We start from the raw sequence: 16,163 nt of genomic DNA on the forward strand, positions 1-16,163 counted from the left end.
AAATTATAAAGCAGATTTCCCCCCAACAACTGAAGGTGTCTAACATCTTGTATGCATGGAAAATTTCAGTTTTAAAAACACTTTCCTAAACAAGTTCACATTGAAATCTCATAGCAATCCTAGATGTAGTGAACTAGGCAGGAGTTATATTGTTCTTATTGTACAAAAGAGACAACAGGCCTTCAGAGAGCTTAAGGACATTGCCCTGGGATGTAGGACTAAACCCTGAACTAGAATCCGGAAGAATTTTTTCCCCCTTATAATGTGGAATGTGCCTATCTCATAGGATTATTGTGGTGATCAAATACTAGTAAGACAATGCACTGGAAAATGCCAACGCTGCACAAAGAGAAGGTAGTTTCATTATTAAAGTATTGGGGTTTTGGTGACTATGTATAAAATGTCCCATATTTTTGCATATGTAAATAATATAAGACTTAAGCAGTCTTAGAGCTATAACTCGCACAGCAAGACTCCAAGTGTGAGGAAATGTTTTATAGAATTAAAATATTTCATTTTGTACCAAACTAGTACTCAAGGAACAGGTGACGATGTTATATATCCATCGTGGAATAATTAATAGTATTATATGTTGTGCAGAACCTAGACCTTAAAACAAACCTCATTAAAAGGTACTTGATCTTTGTTTTAAACCTTTAAGTATCTCTTCTTTAAAAGTGTTCGATGTATGTACTGGCTATTTTAGTTATCCCCCTATGAGATTCACACAACTTTGATCTAACTTTCTTTGATTTAACACTGCAATTAAGAAGATTTGGTTCAAAGTAAAAGCTCATTGGTTGGTGTTTTACACTGATGTGATAATGTTTACACAGATGTCCTTTGAAATCTTGATTATGGTGGATTTGGGGGTCCTACCACAAGACAGACTGCTGCTGTTTGAAAGGTAAAATAATATGACATTTACCTGGTACAACCTTTAAAACAGACTTGGCAGTATACATTTCTAAAGTGATTTATCTGTTTATTGTTTTTAGCCAGTGTTTTTGTTTTATTTCATATCTATCAACAGTAAATCACTTGTTTTAAGGACTCTTTTATAACTTGGTGGCACAAGGGTCAGTACTTAGGGCCATAGTGATGAAAAGGTGTAACTTTACCTGCTTTAAAGCACCTGCCAATTAATTAGCAAAAAGCCCCCAACCCTTTAGACCAAATAAAATAAAGCGACCCCATCCACTTGTGCTCCCTGGTTTAGGCTTTTGCTGAAAAGACTATGAAACTCGACTGGAAAACTAATCTTTAGTGATTCCCTAAAACTTTTTGCTCAGGGGAAGCATAAATCCCCCAAAAGATGGATTCTCAATGCTTCTACCACTGAAAAAATAGTAATGGAAACATCTTGAATTTAACTAGTGGTCCAAACTGAGCGTTTATAAGTTCAAATGGAGATGTATCCAACTCCTTCACTTCAACGATTTTTTATTTAATAAATACATACAGGCATTCTTTCATTTTTTTTTTTGCCAGTAACTTTTCATATCTCAAAAACATGTCAAGAATCAACTCTGTTTTTATAATTAAAAGCAAACAAAAAAATCTAACCTTAAAGAAAACGCAACCAAGAAGAAAGGGGGGTGCTCTTGGGTTAGGAAGGGCCCGGGAGGCGACTCATTACATATGACACTATTACCGATACTCATTTTCTATTCGTGGCAAATATAAGAATGAACGCTACCTTTTTCCCGCCTATTTGGATTTACTCATAATCCCTAGACTCAGGATTTATTATATTATTATATTATATTATATTGGTTAACAGTTCATGACCTTAGCACACAATGTAAAACTTCCAGCTATAAGACAATCTTGGTTATATCATGTGCTGAGTAACGATTAACATTAAAGAGGACCTGGGAAGGGAGAGCCCGTGTGTTTCTAACCTAACCCTGATTATGTAAAGAAAATCCCCCATCTAAATGATAAAAGAAAAGAGTAATGCTTGTACATTTTATTAGTGTTTTAAAATTAGCGAGTTAAACTGTCAAAGCTTTGATTCTCCTTTCATGTGTGTCTGGGCAGGTCTAAGCCTCAGGTAACGCCCTTTTTCCCTTTTCCCTCTCTTACCTTTCTTTGCACCTGTCCACTGCAGGCTCTCCCAGCAGCTCCGGAGGAGTCCAATTCGCCTCCTCTCCTCTCCTTTCCCTGTGCTTCCCCTCCCCCTCCCCCTCCCGGCCTCCCCTCCCGCCCCACTTCCCCTTCTCCTATATACCTGCCAAGCTGGGCTCCTTTTAGCAGCCATCTATCACTGCAGAGGAGCGCACATCAAAGGCCCTTGCACAGCAGCGGCGGAGCCGCATCAAGGTTGTTCCCAAGACAGCCAGCCCCAAAGAGGGGCCTTGACTGCGCCTCCCCGAAGCTGCTGGCCGGCTCTGGCCACGTGTGGGAATGCTTTTGGCGATTGCACGGACAGAGAAGCGTCCAGGGCCCCCTTTGGTCACTTCCGAAGAGCGAAAACGTGTTGAGAGGAGGCCGGTTTAAGATTTCAAACAGAACCTCCCCAGCGCGCTTGAAAGGACTCGATTAGCATATGTCAAGAGGACCCGCTTATATACTCGGCGTGTATGGACACAGGACGGCTCTGATCGGCTTGCGGAGCGGGCGCCCCTGCCCCCTGCCCCAGTGCCGGCAGCCGCAGCCCGCTCCCACCTGCCCACGGAGAGAGGATCGCGCCGAGACGGCGGCCGCTTCCCAGCCCCCGCCGCGCCCAGTTCATCCCGCGACCCCGCAGGAGTAGCCGGTCCGAACTTCCTGCGCTCCGTTCGCTCTCTTTTTTCTTCACTCCCCTCCCACCCCAGCTGTCCTTTTCATTGGGCGTCTTTTGCTCGGCGGATCCTCCGCCTCTCCCTCTGACCCCTCCGCCCATGGCTCCCTTAGCCGAAGTGGGGGGCCTCTTGGGGGGCCTGGAGGGCCTGGGCCAGCAGGTGGGCTCGCACTTCCTGCTGCCCCCCGCCGGGGAGCGGCCGCCGCTGCTGGGCGAGCGGCGGGGCGCGGCGGAGCGGGGCGCCCGCGGGCCGGGGGGCGCGGAGCTGGCGCACCTGCACGGCATCCTGCGCCGCCGGCAGCTCTACTGCCGCACCGGCTTCCACCTGCAGATCCTGCCCGACGGCAGCGTGCGGGGCACCCGGCAGGACCACAGCCTCTTCGGTAGGTACCTGCGCCCCCGCCCGGCTCCTCTGCGCACCCGGCCGCCGCCCTCCTCGCCGGCGCAGGGAGACGGGGCTGGCGCTCGAGCGAGCGGCGCGGGGACCCCCGAGGGCTGGTCCTCTAACTGAGGTCGGGCCCGCGGCTCCGGAAGCCGGGGCGGGAGGGGAAAAAGGGGGGGCTCCGCGCGCGCGTTACTCCCAGCCCTTCTGCTGCCTGGGTCTCCCTCGCACCGCCTACCTCGCAGGCAGTTGTTTGTTTTTGTTTTTAAAATCCCCACACTATTTCCTCCCACTTCCTGTCACGTCCCCCCCCCCCCCCCACCACCGTTTTATCAGCAAAAAGTAGTAACAGGAAGCATTGGCTTCTTTAAACACACCCTCCAGTTAGCATTCAGGGCTGCTCTGCTCTTGTGCGGGATGCGAGCATTCCCCTGCCCACCGAGAGCACAGCGAGCGTCCACCTGCAGAGGCAGCAGGTGGACTTTCCGTGGGCACCGTCGCTCCTGTCAGGCTCACCTGGCAGCAGCCCTCTGCGCGTTTAAAAGTGCTATTTGGGGGGGGGGGGGGGGAGAGAGAGAGAGAGAGAGAGAGAGAGAGAGAGAGAGAGAGAGAGAGCGAGCCTATGGCTACTGAGCATGCCCAGTCCTTCCGCTAGGCTCCTCTTTACAAACTGCGAAACCCCAAAGCAAAGATCTCGGAGTTGACCGCACGGAAGAGGAAGTGGGGAGGCGAAAGGAGATATGGGTGGGAACACCTAGGGACAGGTTTCAGAATACCTCCGCGGCGCTGGGAGCCGCAGGGGTTAAGGGAAAGAAACAAGTGGGCGATTGTGAAGGCAGGTCCTGAAGTCACTAGCCTGGGAAATCAGAACGTCTCTGCTGTTAATTCCTCCCCAACCAGCAAGTGCCCTCACCAGTTTGAGCCGTGGTTTTCTTGATTGTACAAGGATGGGATTGAATAGGTGATCGCTTTAAGACGCTTTCAGGTTCTGACACCCCGGGATCTCTCCCCCCATTGCAGAACTGTTCATCATATTAGAGTTAACTGCCTAGCACTCTCAAAGGGTTTGATCATCAAATCTGGGACATCATTGGAGAGATTCACTGTTGTTTTCTCTCTCAAAGATACCGTTTACTGGTCAGCAGCAATGCGAAGGGGCCCAACACGGGATCAGGTTTCCCTCACCTTCCTCAGCACTGTAGGATTCTCTGAGAATCTCTTCTCTAAATGGCCTTCTCTTATCTTGTTCTAATCTCCTTGTTTTACTCTCATTCCCTTCTTGGCCCTAGTACTCATTAAAACTTTGGAGAAGTGGAAATCTTGGGCTGAGTGGGGTTTGTCACTCTCAATGTAGAAATGAGCATGGGGTGGTCATTTGGTAGCACTCCAAGGCCTAGAAAATGAACTTTTTAAAACCCGTATGTTTGCAGCTCCCGCTGATCTCTTCCGAATTCCCAGTGACTATGAGTCAAACGTGTCATGACCTAGTGGCCAACCTTGGGGTCACTTTTGGAAAGTGGGTTCTAAATGGAAGAGTCTGAGATTCTGATTCTCACGAACTTTGGTGACACCCGGTGGCTCAGCTCTCTCACCCTCTAAGAATTGTTGCACTTCATTCATGACAGAAAAACCCTGCAGCTACCAGGAGATTTAGAAATGAACACATGTATAAAGGCTTATAAGTAGATCAGGTGGAAGCTAAGCTTAGGTAATATTCAGACTTCCCCCTCCCATACATAATGTAGCCTTGGGAACACTTACAATTCATGTAATCTCCCCAATGACAAGAGTTGCTTCTTTGAGTAAATATTTGTAGGCTTGATAACACTCATTAAACTGGTATTTAAATCCATTCCTTAATAAATGAAGATTGCATATCAGAATTACTATCTTAGGGTAATTTTTTTTGCTAAATTTTTGAGTAATTGTTTAGTAATTGCAAAAATATGACTTTGACTGATTTTTGTGCTTGTTTGTCACTCTATGGTGGGAGGCTACTTATCAGAATAAAATATTTACTGTCACAAAGAGAAGATAACCAGATTGGTCTGGTAGCCTAGAATGAACAGACTCTACAATGCATTACAGTGCCTCCTAGTGGCCTCTGATAGCTAAGACATCATAATTTACTACAAAGGAGTGTAGGTGAGAAGTTATGTTTAGCATGTATAATTTTATATGTTTCTTTCGCTACTTGCCTTCTTTTCCTAGGGTTTTAATTCCTAATTATGAAATTATTTTGCTACTTTTTAAAAAAACTCATTTCTGTGTCATCAAAAAACTAATTTTGAAAAAGCTTAAGATTGGATATTTCAGATGTTAAAGTAAATTAACATGTTTGACAATTTATACTGATTTGGTCACAATTAAGTAAAAAAATCAGAATTCTGGATTTTAAAATTGCAAAACCACATCAATAGACAGAAAGGTCCCAGTGAGGTTAAAATAATTTCCTATTGGAGTTAGCTCTATACTTATAATAGAGTTTCTCTGCACAGTAGGAGTTTACCTAATACCTAAACATGGAATCATTACTTTAAAAAGAGCTTAACTGAGATCAAACATATTTCTTTAGAGGCTTTTCCTTTATTCTCCCCTATTTTCCATAGATTTGTCTGATGTGGTTGCATTGTGGGTTGACTCACCTGTTTATTATGATTTTAAAGAAGGCTGGCTTTGAAAATGATACCAGAAAGACAAAGTACCTCCAAGTCTTTTTATGGGACACTGCGCATTAGAAAATCTATCTGAAATCTGCGATTACCTCTTAAGGAAAGTTTTTCATGTCTACTCTTTGTGAAGGAATTAGCTTAGTTGCACCTCATATTATAAATTAAAAAAGACTTGTCAGATCTCATTTAAGCATCTAATGACTACAAATTACTAGGTGGTATACTATTTCCTTGAGGAGAAAAAGGATCAGAATTAAAAAGTGTGGCTAAAATCTTTAAGAGGAACACACAAAAAAACCCCCACACATATCCCTTTTCCCATCAACCCTATGAGCCATTACAAAATTATTTATACCTGGTTATGTATGAAGTTTTGGATGTTATTTAATAAAGTTGAAACTATCTAATAGAATTATTCTAAGAATATGTGTAATTTTTATCTTTCCACAATTTCATATTTTTGACAAGATAGTAATATCTTAAGATGAGAATTAAAGAATAGGTGGTTTTAGTTTTGCAAGAAAAATGAATATAAGATCTGTTATATAATTGGTCTATATGCAAATAAAACATTTTATTGGATTTGAAAACTGGCTCTATTATGCATCCTAATCAGTTAATCAGTTCCTGTTCTTTGTAAGACAGGAGCATCTTAATGTAAAGCAGACACTTAAAGAAAATTAAGTTACACGTGAGCCAGAGTATCCTTTTCAATGTAAATTTAACATTCAATACAACTTCAATAATTACACATTTGTAAGTGTATCCTGGATGAAATTTCATTAACGTATCTACTTCTACCAACATGATTTGGCCCGATATTTTTATTTCTAATATGAATCCATCATTAATGAGCCTGACAGCAAATTTAATTGCCATTTACTCCCTACCTCTAAAGTTGTCATTATAATAGCTGTTCTATGGAGTCTGCGTCTTCCTGCTGTATCTTCTCTTCTCTCTGCCTTAGGGACACTGACTCTTTTAAGCCACTATAGACTATTTAGTAATGTATTGTTGCTGTAAGATCCTTGATAGCTCTAGTATTCCACATGATCTTCTAATAGTTTGAAAACGTTCATTTTGGGCTCTTAAGAATCTACATTAAAGCTTAAGAATCTGCGTTTTTTTTTTTTTTTTTTTTTTTTTTTAAGAATCTGCGTTTTTGCCAAAGAATGAAGTAGGCTCTGGACAGAGTAGAGCCCTCCGTATAGGCAAATAACTAGATTTTGTACTTTCCCTTGGACTTGGGAATATCATGTGTCCAAATAGAAACTTGCACAATAATAAAAAAAATGACTTAAAAGCAAGACTCAGGCTAAATGGTGCACATTTACACTGTTTGTAGAGCTTAAGAGGGGGTGAATGGGTAAAGGTAGAAAGCTATTGAGGAAGGAAGTCCCAAGTACAGAAAGTATGTCTATATACTTGCAAAATCTAAGAGGAAGAACAAGACAAAGACATTAGTCCAAAGGTTAGAAAAAGCATGTTGCAGACATAAACATTAAGTTTTGTGGTGTTTTGTTGTTGTTTTTCTTTACTATGGTATTTTAGTGTATTAAGTGGAGAGTTTTTAACACTAGTTTACCTTCTGGTAAATGAAAGTATTTCTAGAAAGTTATTAATAGAAAATTGATTTGCATGCTAAATTCTTGGTATTTGGCTATCACATTTAATGAATTATAGTTCTTTGAACTATAAAATTTACTTTTAAAAATCATGTGACAGAAAATAGCATATTATAGGATCTATAAAGTTTGAAACTACTGTATTGTATTCAAGAAACAGTGTCCTCAGGTAGAAGCATTGGATTAAGGTTCAGAAGTGTGAGTTCAAGTATGGGGTCTATTAATTACAAATGTCCTGTCCTGAGGCAAGTCAGTAAACCTCCTTGAGCCTCAGTTTCTTTATATGTAAATGGGGTGATAATATCTCCATACCTATGCTGGAGGACTGTTTTGGAGGACCAGATAGAAAATGTAAATAGAAGATTCTCAATAAAATATAAAATACCAACATAGCCGTATAAGTTATACTGGTTGCAGCTAGAAAAAGATTGACTTGACTCATGGTAAGCAAACAACAACAACAAAAAACAACAATAAAAACCCCACAAAGGCATAATTAATAGACCATGGTTATAATTAACTAATGAGATCACAGAGAGCTAAGAACACCTCTATTATATAGTAATTTATGATCACAATAGCTTCCACTTGTAGAATGCCTAATGTGTGTGCTAGTTCTTCCCTTAATTTGCATATGAGGAAACTGAAGCTCAAAGAAGACAAATGATTTGCATAGTTCAAATGGCCAGTGAATTCCTGAACTGTCATTCAAACCCAGGCCTGTCTGGTTTAAGGTGTTATACCCTTAACATTATACAATGATGAGATTATTTTCTTTTTAGTTTTTTTCCCATCTATAAAATGGGAGGGCCATCAGAATAAGTCAGTTGTACAGCACTTTTCAGTTTACATAGGACTATCACGTACATCAGTATACTTATAGTTAGCAACTTTGGTCTACTGCTGTTTGGAAGATTTTTATTAGTCATATGTTCATTAATAAATACAAATTGTTATTTTGTTAATGAATTTAGGTATCCTGGAATTCATCAGTGTGGCAGTGGGACTGGTCAGTATTAGAGGTGTGGACAGTGGTCTCTACCTTGGAATGAATGACAAAGGAGAACTCTATGGATCAGTACGTATTTTTAAAAAATTATGTAATTCATAAAATAATGACTATCCATTTTGTAAGTAAAATATCTACTAATAATGCATTTAGAAGAAATATATTTATGTACAAATTTTATGTTCTGATATGTTTCTATGTGTCTGAGCAATAGTATAGTAGCTCAGTTTTATTTTCCAAAGCTTAAACCCGTATTGCTTTCAGCTCACTAGGCTTTCCTGCCCATTATCTTAGGTCTTTTTACTTTTTCTTCATATTTTGGTCATTCCCACCAGAGATAAAGAAAATGAGAGCATTTTCTTTCTGCCATGTTAGATTCTTTTTGCCTTTACATTCATTTAATGTAAAAATTTTCTACTCATTATCGTCCTCTATAGCTAAGTATATATCACTTGCTATCTTTGTTTTGTTTTTTAAAATATGTTTTTATTGATTTCAGAGAGGAAGGGAGAGGGAGAGAGAGAGAGAGAGAGAGAGAAACATCAATGATGAGAGAATCATTGATTGGCTGCCTTTGGCATGTCCCCCACTGGCAATGGAGCCCACAGCGTGGGCATGTACCCTGACCAGGAATTAAACCATGACCTCCTGGCTCAATGGTTGGTGCTCAACCATTGAGCACACTGGCCAAGCCAAAATCACTTCTTAAAGTCAAAGTCTCTAACAAGTTACAAAGACAGTTTACGCTATGATTTAGCTGATGGCACTGTCTAGTACCTTTTTTCCCTTAAAATCTCAACTGAGACCACATGTACAGTTATAAACTCCATATACACAGAAAAAATTGGTTATAATATTTCAGTGAGTGGCATTCCACTTATTTCTGTCCTTCATAAGAGCAAAACTTGCTCTTTCCAGGCTGTCTGTTCAGAAGAGAAATACTACATGTGTAATAATCACAAGAGTAGAATTACAATTGAAGGAGAAAAGCATGCACATAATTTCCCTTTTTCATGTATATGTTGTATTAAAAAAATCAACTCTTAGAATAATATACAGTCCATCTTGAAGAGACAAGAAGTTACTGGGCTTTTCCTGCATTTACCTAAAAGTAACATCCAGATCAAAGTTAGTCATGGGGAATGTATCAACAAACAATAAATTAATAAATTCATAAAGCAAATATATATGGTTTGGAGTGATGATCTTAAATTAAGAATTTGGATGTTAGCAAGAACCTGAAGTGTTTCAAGATGTAGTAGAGATTTTCTACGTAGAAGTTTGGCATCTAATGATGGAACAACATAAACTACAGGCCTCTTTGTTGGTGATAGTATTAGGAGGGAAATTAAATGGAGCATGAGAAAGTTCAGAATATTTTTTTAAGTATTTGAAAATAAAATTGAGAATTGACATGAAACAAAGTTCTTTGAATTTAACTGCTGGGAGAAAGAATTCCAAGTTACATAAGAACCAAAGCAAAATAAAGTAAAAACAATTCAATCTTTCTCCTTCCTTGGCAAGGATATAATTATAGGCAAAGAACTAAAAAGAGAGTTGAGATTTTTCTAAAAAAATATTTTCAAAGGTTTTTTTCTTTTTTTTTAATGACAGTTTATCTTCTCTCTTTTAGGAGAAACTGACTTCTGAATGCATCTTTAGGGAGCAATTTGAAGAGAACTGGTATAATACCTATTCATCCAACATATATAAACACGGAGACACTGGCCGCAGGTATTTTGTGGCACTTAACAAAGACGGAACTCCAAGAGATGGTGCCAGGTCCAAAAGACATCAGAAGTTTACGCATTTCCTGCCTAGACCAGTGGATCCAGAAAGAGTTCCTGCATTGTATAAGGACATACTAATATACACTTAGATCGTGTCTTTACTGAAGAACCAAACTGCAACCATTTTTTTCTTATTATAGTTCCCAGAGTAAAATAATAACCCAGGAAGACATTCAGAATGTTTCAGAGCCTATTTTCCACTCAGAGACTGAATTTGGAAAGAACATTAGGAACAAACAAAAAAACTTTGGCTGGACATAGCTCAAGATCTCTCTTTATAAGTGGATTAAGTTCCCTTACGTACACTGACTCAGTCCTTAATGCTAGATTGAAGCTGAAAATCTCTAAGACGTGGATAATGGGAACCCTACCTAGTTTGCTGCTCTGGTGCCTCACCTCTCTGGAATATGTTTACTCTAAAAGTTACATTAAAAATAGATATTTCATGTTGAAGAAATGGATTGACATGGTTGGCCAGGATTACTGCTACATATATTTTAAGGACCTTGAAGGATTCTGCAGGTTATGTAAAAAATTCTATGTAAAAAACCTGGGTGTAACGTGGACTATGAAACATGCCACACCAAGATGGAACTTTTTTTTTTAAGGATGGACCTATTTATACATTTTCAATTTTCAAATATTTATTATATATTTATTTATTAAAGAGTTTATTTTTTACTGGTATATGAAGATATTACAAAGAGAAAAAACAACAACAGAAATTCCTTTATTGTGCCATTATTTTGTTGTAGTATCTTTGTCTGTAAAGAAGACATCATTATTACAACAATTAAACATAGAATAAGATCTTGAGTTACTTTTTAAAAATAAAGTAGAGCATAGATTATATTTTTTTGCAGCCATTTGCCTTCTAAATGTAACATTGGTTCTTTTGACCTAGAAAAATGCTTTAACAATTTGTATTGAATTCAACACACATTCGAAAGGAAATTAAACATTTTTTTTTTTTATGTTTTGGCCTCATTCCTTTTCAGGTGAAAGTTATTCTACTTGTATAACATAATCATTTAAATGACAAAATTTTAAGTTCCCTAGAAAAAACCTTCAGTACTTAGAGAACTTGTAATGTTGAAATTTATCAAACATTATGGACAACTGACGTATTTACTTGATTCAGTGTGAAAAGACCATTTCTTTTCCCACTATGATCACAGAAAGAATTGATCTTAGTGGTACCACCACTAACAATGGTAAGGCTCCATCTACTTATCTGCGTCTGGTATCTTTTCCGGAATAGCTCCTATTTAATAATTTATCCAGTAAATATCCATTGAAGCCTGCTATACAGAAGATACTGTTAGGCACAATGTGGTGATCAAGGCAGATGGGCCCTGCATCATGGAGTTTAATGTCTAATAAGGAAATAGGTGGTGAATAAATAAGCTAACAAATACCATAATTGTGAATTGTGACATGCTCTATGAGGAAAACAAGGTTCAGACACAGGGAGAAGAGAACACATTTTGATAGGATGAGCCAGAGAAAGCTTCTCTCAACAGGTGGTATTTTCAATGGGTCCTAACGGGTAAGAAAGAGCCAGACAGCCAGACACCAGAAATGGAGAATAAGAATCCTACTAGAAGGGGAGACAGCGAGTGCAGGGTCCCAAAGGCAAGAAAGAGCTTTGTGGCTGGAGCTTCGTGATCAGTTGGGAGAGCGGCACAGATGAGTTTAGAAAGCTATGCAGATACAAATCCTGTAGGTTCTTAAGGGCCTTTCTGAGGTCTGTTCGCTTTTGGCAACAGTTGTCAATGTCACTGCTGTTAGGTGAGCAATCATCACTGGGGATATGGTAATGATAATGGTGGCAGCTGCCACCTGGTCTCAAGCTGCAAGTCCTGGTAAAACACAGATTGCTGGGCCCCAAGCTGAAGAGTTTCTGGTATGTTGGTCTTGGGTTGGACCCAAAACTTTGTATTTTAACAGGTTCTCAGGTAATAATGATGCTATTGGCTGGAGGCCATATTCTGAGAACCACTAGTGTAGAGTAGTGTTTCTCAAACTTTAAAGGACCCACAAAATCAACTGGAGGGTCTTGTTAAAGGACAAATTCATTCATCTATATGTCAGGAGGAGGAGAGGGAGATAAGATTTTGCATTTCTAACACTGTCCCAGATGCTGCTTGGTGCTGCTAGGCCACGGACCACACTTTGAGTGGCAAGACTGGCTGTTGCTTTAACGCTCTGGTGTTATTCCTATTTGTTCATCCTCCAGTTGCTTAAATAAATTAATGGTGATATATGGGGTGAGGGTAGGAAGTTTAACATATAACTTTAATAAAGCTACATGGGAATGTGTATGTGTTGGGGGAGTTGTGTGTGTGTCTACTTTAGTGTATTCAGGCTGAGAGAGACAGAGAGAAATGTTTCAGCTTAAAACCTTTTGGTAGTATGCTTGAATACTACCAAATTACATTTGCTTGAATGTAAAAAGTAGTAAAGATGGTTTAATAATCTTCAAGATAAAGTAATTCCTATTTTCTCTAGTGGTAGAGAATTTATCCCTATAGTAGGACAATAAAGGTACGATTCTGTCCAAATGAAGTCAAACTAGATTGGTGACCAAAGTTAATAGGGATCTAAAAAATGCATTTGCTCCATCAGGGACCACGGATTACTAAAAGGTTGATTTAATGTTCATCTCTATTTTAGACTAGTCAAATCTGGGGTAAGTGGTATATGGGGTTATTCTCAGTTCCTTCAACACCCTTGTTATGTAATTTGGTAGACTCCTAATGCACTTTGGTAATATTTGATATTCGCAACTGTGATATATAGTTGTTCTAGAGCAGTGATTCTCAACCTTCTGGCCCTTTAAATACAGTTCCTCATGTTGTGACCCAACCATAAAATTATTTTCATTGCTACTTCATCACTGTAATGTTGCTACTGTTATGAATCGTAATGTAAATATCTGATATGCAGGATGGTCTTAGGTGACCCCTGTGAAAGGGTTGTTTGACCCACAGGTTGAGAACCGCTGTTCTAGAGGGTCCCGTTTGGTATGCCCAAATGTTTGGGTCCTACCCTTTAACCTTTTGAATGTTCTTTCCATTCCTAGAATTGGAATAAATCACTTGCAATTACATACTCAGGGGAAGGAGATATCACTTCAGGAAAACGTCTTTGGTCTTCTGTATCCAGCAATTATCACATCCATATCCTTCAATAGTCAAAATGATTTCTCTACTTACATTCTAGTTTCCCAGAATTAACGTTATTTTTGATCCTGTATCTAAAGGTCCCTGAGATTCTTGAATGTTATCCTTTGTTCAAAACAGGACTTTCCAGGCAGATCTCACGTTATAATGGACCTGCTTGCATGTTAAGGACTTTGGGGCAATTTGTCCTTCCCTTTGAAAGACTGGGCCTGATCTCCAGACTTTAGGGCCAGGCTTCTTAAATTAAAGGAGATCAAAAGAAATCAAAGAAAACGCTTTGGAAGTTGTTCTTTGTTTTTCATGTGTAGGGAGTTTATCCTTAAGATTTACAAAGTCCTTGTCTCAGTGTGTTCTCTCTTGGCCCAGCTCCCAGTGATTTTGAAGTGGCTTGTTGCTATCTGTGCAGAGGGTTTGCCAAGGTTGTTGCTATGGCTGCTGTGCCAGCAAGTTTAGTTGATTCTTGTGTCCTATTGATTGCCTGTGAATCTTAGCAACTTGCCAGTGTTCCTCTTATGAAATGGGGAAAGTTCTCGCCAATCTAATGACCCTTTGTCTTAGCCCACAGTGACATTGTTGCGCAGACAAGCAGCCTAGTCCAAATCCAAACCTTTCCATTAGCCAGTTCTCCAGCAATTTCCCATGAAATTCATGCTTCCATGAAAAGCTATTGGGAGGAAGAAACAGAACCTTTTGAGAGAGACCGAAGATGCCTATTTCTCTTTGCATTTCAGCATAAAGATCATCATCTGGGTCTTTGGGCTCTCCTATCCTGTTGGTCAGGATGATAGTTATTAGATGTTCTTCCTTTCTAAACTCTGGATCCCGTTTATCAGTTTTCCATGACTAGGGTTGCTCCACCACTCCTTGCAAATCAGCCCACCTTGGTTTCCGCAACAGAAACAAAGCATTAATTTCAAAGAAATTTCCACTTTTCCTCCTCACATATTGTATTCACTACCTCTCTCTCTCTCTCTCTCTTTTTTATTGTGGTAAAATACACATAATATTTTAAAATGTACAATTCTATGTCATTTAAGTACATCTGCATTGTGGTGCAACCATCACTATCATTTCTCTCCAGAACTTTTTTGTTTCCCCCAACTGAAACTCTGACCCATTAAACACTAATTCCTCTTTCCCCTCTCCTTCCAGCTCCTAGCAACTAACATTCTACATATCTTTCTAAGAATTTGACAAGTCTAGGAACCCATATAAGTGGAGCTTAGAGCATAGATGTTTATTAGGCAGTGCCCTTGGGATGAACAATTGTAGAAGAAAAGGCAAGGCAATGAAGTGTGGCAGGGAAAATTGATCTGTGATATATATGTGATGCCAGACTTGGTCATCTTGATTGAGCTCTGGAGCTAAAATGGCCCTAACTCATTGTGATGAGTTGTCTGAAACTTTTAACTCATACCTGGATCAGTTGCTGAATGTATACTTCCACAGGAAGTGGGGTTTCTGAAGCTGAGAAAATTCCTGAAGGGGCTGACAGCACCTGGCCATTTGGAGACATAAATCCTTTCTTGCGAAGATGTATAGACAATGAATCTCCATGTTCATAACCATCCACTCATCATTGCTTGGATCCACATTTTCATGAACATGATATGACCGTTGAATCCATTTGTCATGGACCTACTCTCATGCCTACTCTGCTGTATTGAGATCTTGTGCAGGTAGAACAAGCTCTTAGGTAGTGATGTTTGCTGAGACACTATGGACAGTACAGGCAATTCATGTCTAGAAGGTCTCTTCCTATCTGATTCAATCTCAGAGCTTTTCAGGGTAGAAGGGGCTCAGGGTAGACAACTTGCCATCAAGTGGACAGATAGTCTCCTTAAGAAATGGTGCACATAAGCGCTCAGTGTTGTTTTTTGTTGCTGGCAGGTTGAACATTCAGAGGGAGTAGTAGCTAGATACATTGTGGAAAGTGAGTGCCCACCAGCTGCTGGGCATGCCTAACCTTTATCTCTGTCATCACTGTTGCTTTTTAATATGTCCATTGTCCCAGTGTTGGACTGGCCAATGATAGCTGGCTGTCAAAATGGATGAGCCATTCTATCTACTTGGTTGATTAGTAACTCCTCCATGGTGGGAGCTCTTGGATTGGTGTTGACTTTCAATACAAAGGTCTTTATGCTTTATATCCACTTCTATTTATTCATATATATTCGCTTCTGCCAGGCATCTTTGTCTTTAATCTCAATATTTTTTCTTCTAGGATTTTGATCAAACTAGCCAAACTACCCGTGAATCCTTATATATTCTAATCTGAGGCAACTTTTTATCATGAAATGTAGATGATGAGACACACTGTCCCAAACTTTCCCAATTAGGAAGATTTCCCCTGAGTTAGGCTGTAGTGGCTTGGATCTACATACTGAGAAGACTTATCTATAAACCAAGCTTGGGTATTTTCATGCTTCATTAGCTAAAACTCAGAGATGCCCCTTTTGGGCCATAGGATTGAGCTGAGGACAAGGTGCCAGTATAGCCATGGTGCAGGAAAGGAGTCTGAGTTATCTGAATTGATGAATAAGGAAAAACTCAGCTCATGTGGGAAATTATAGCCATATGATCCCTTGGTATCCCATAGTCAAGCTTTCAATTTCTACCACAGCTCAGTACCACGACAGAAGTTACAATTCAAAAGACATATATTCACTATTGCAAATTTTATGTCCTTGCTCTAGTACCTCACGGGCCAATGTT

General features: G+C 39.8%; 1 protein-coding gene across 1 annotated transcript; it reads left to right on the top strand.

Annotated features, from left to right (window-relative positions):
• Nucleotides 1-2,885: 2,885 nt before the first annotated feature.
• On the top strand, nucleotides 2,886-10,352 carry FGF20 (fibroblast growth factor 20; the record flags this gene model as incomplete). Its single annotated transcript, XM_081084152.1, has 3 exons — nucleotides 2,886-3,168; nucleotides 8,439-8,542; nucleotides 10,107-10,352. 3 exons carry the CDS (start codon nucleotides 2,886-2,888, stop codon nucleotides 10,350-10,352), a joined length of 633 nt encoding a protein of 210 aa, XP_080940278.1.
• Between the last annotated feature and the right edge of the window lie 5,811 nt (nucleotides 10,353-16,163).

Source organism: Myotis nattereri (assembly GCF_964212035.1).
Source record: "Myotis nattereri genome assembly, chromosome: 2".
Taxonomy (NCBI): domain Eukaryota; kingdom Metazoa; phylum Chordata; class Mammalia; order Chiroptera; family Vespertilionidae; genus Myotis; species Myotis nattereri.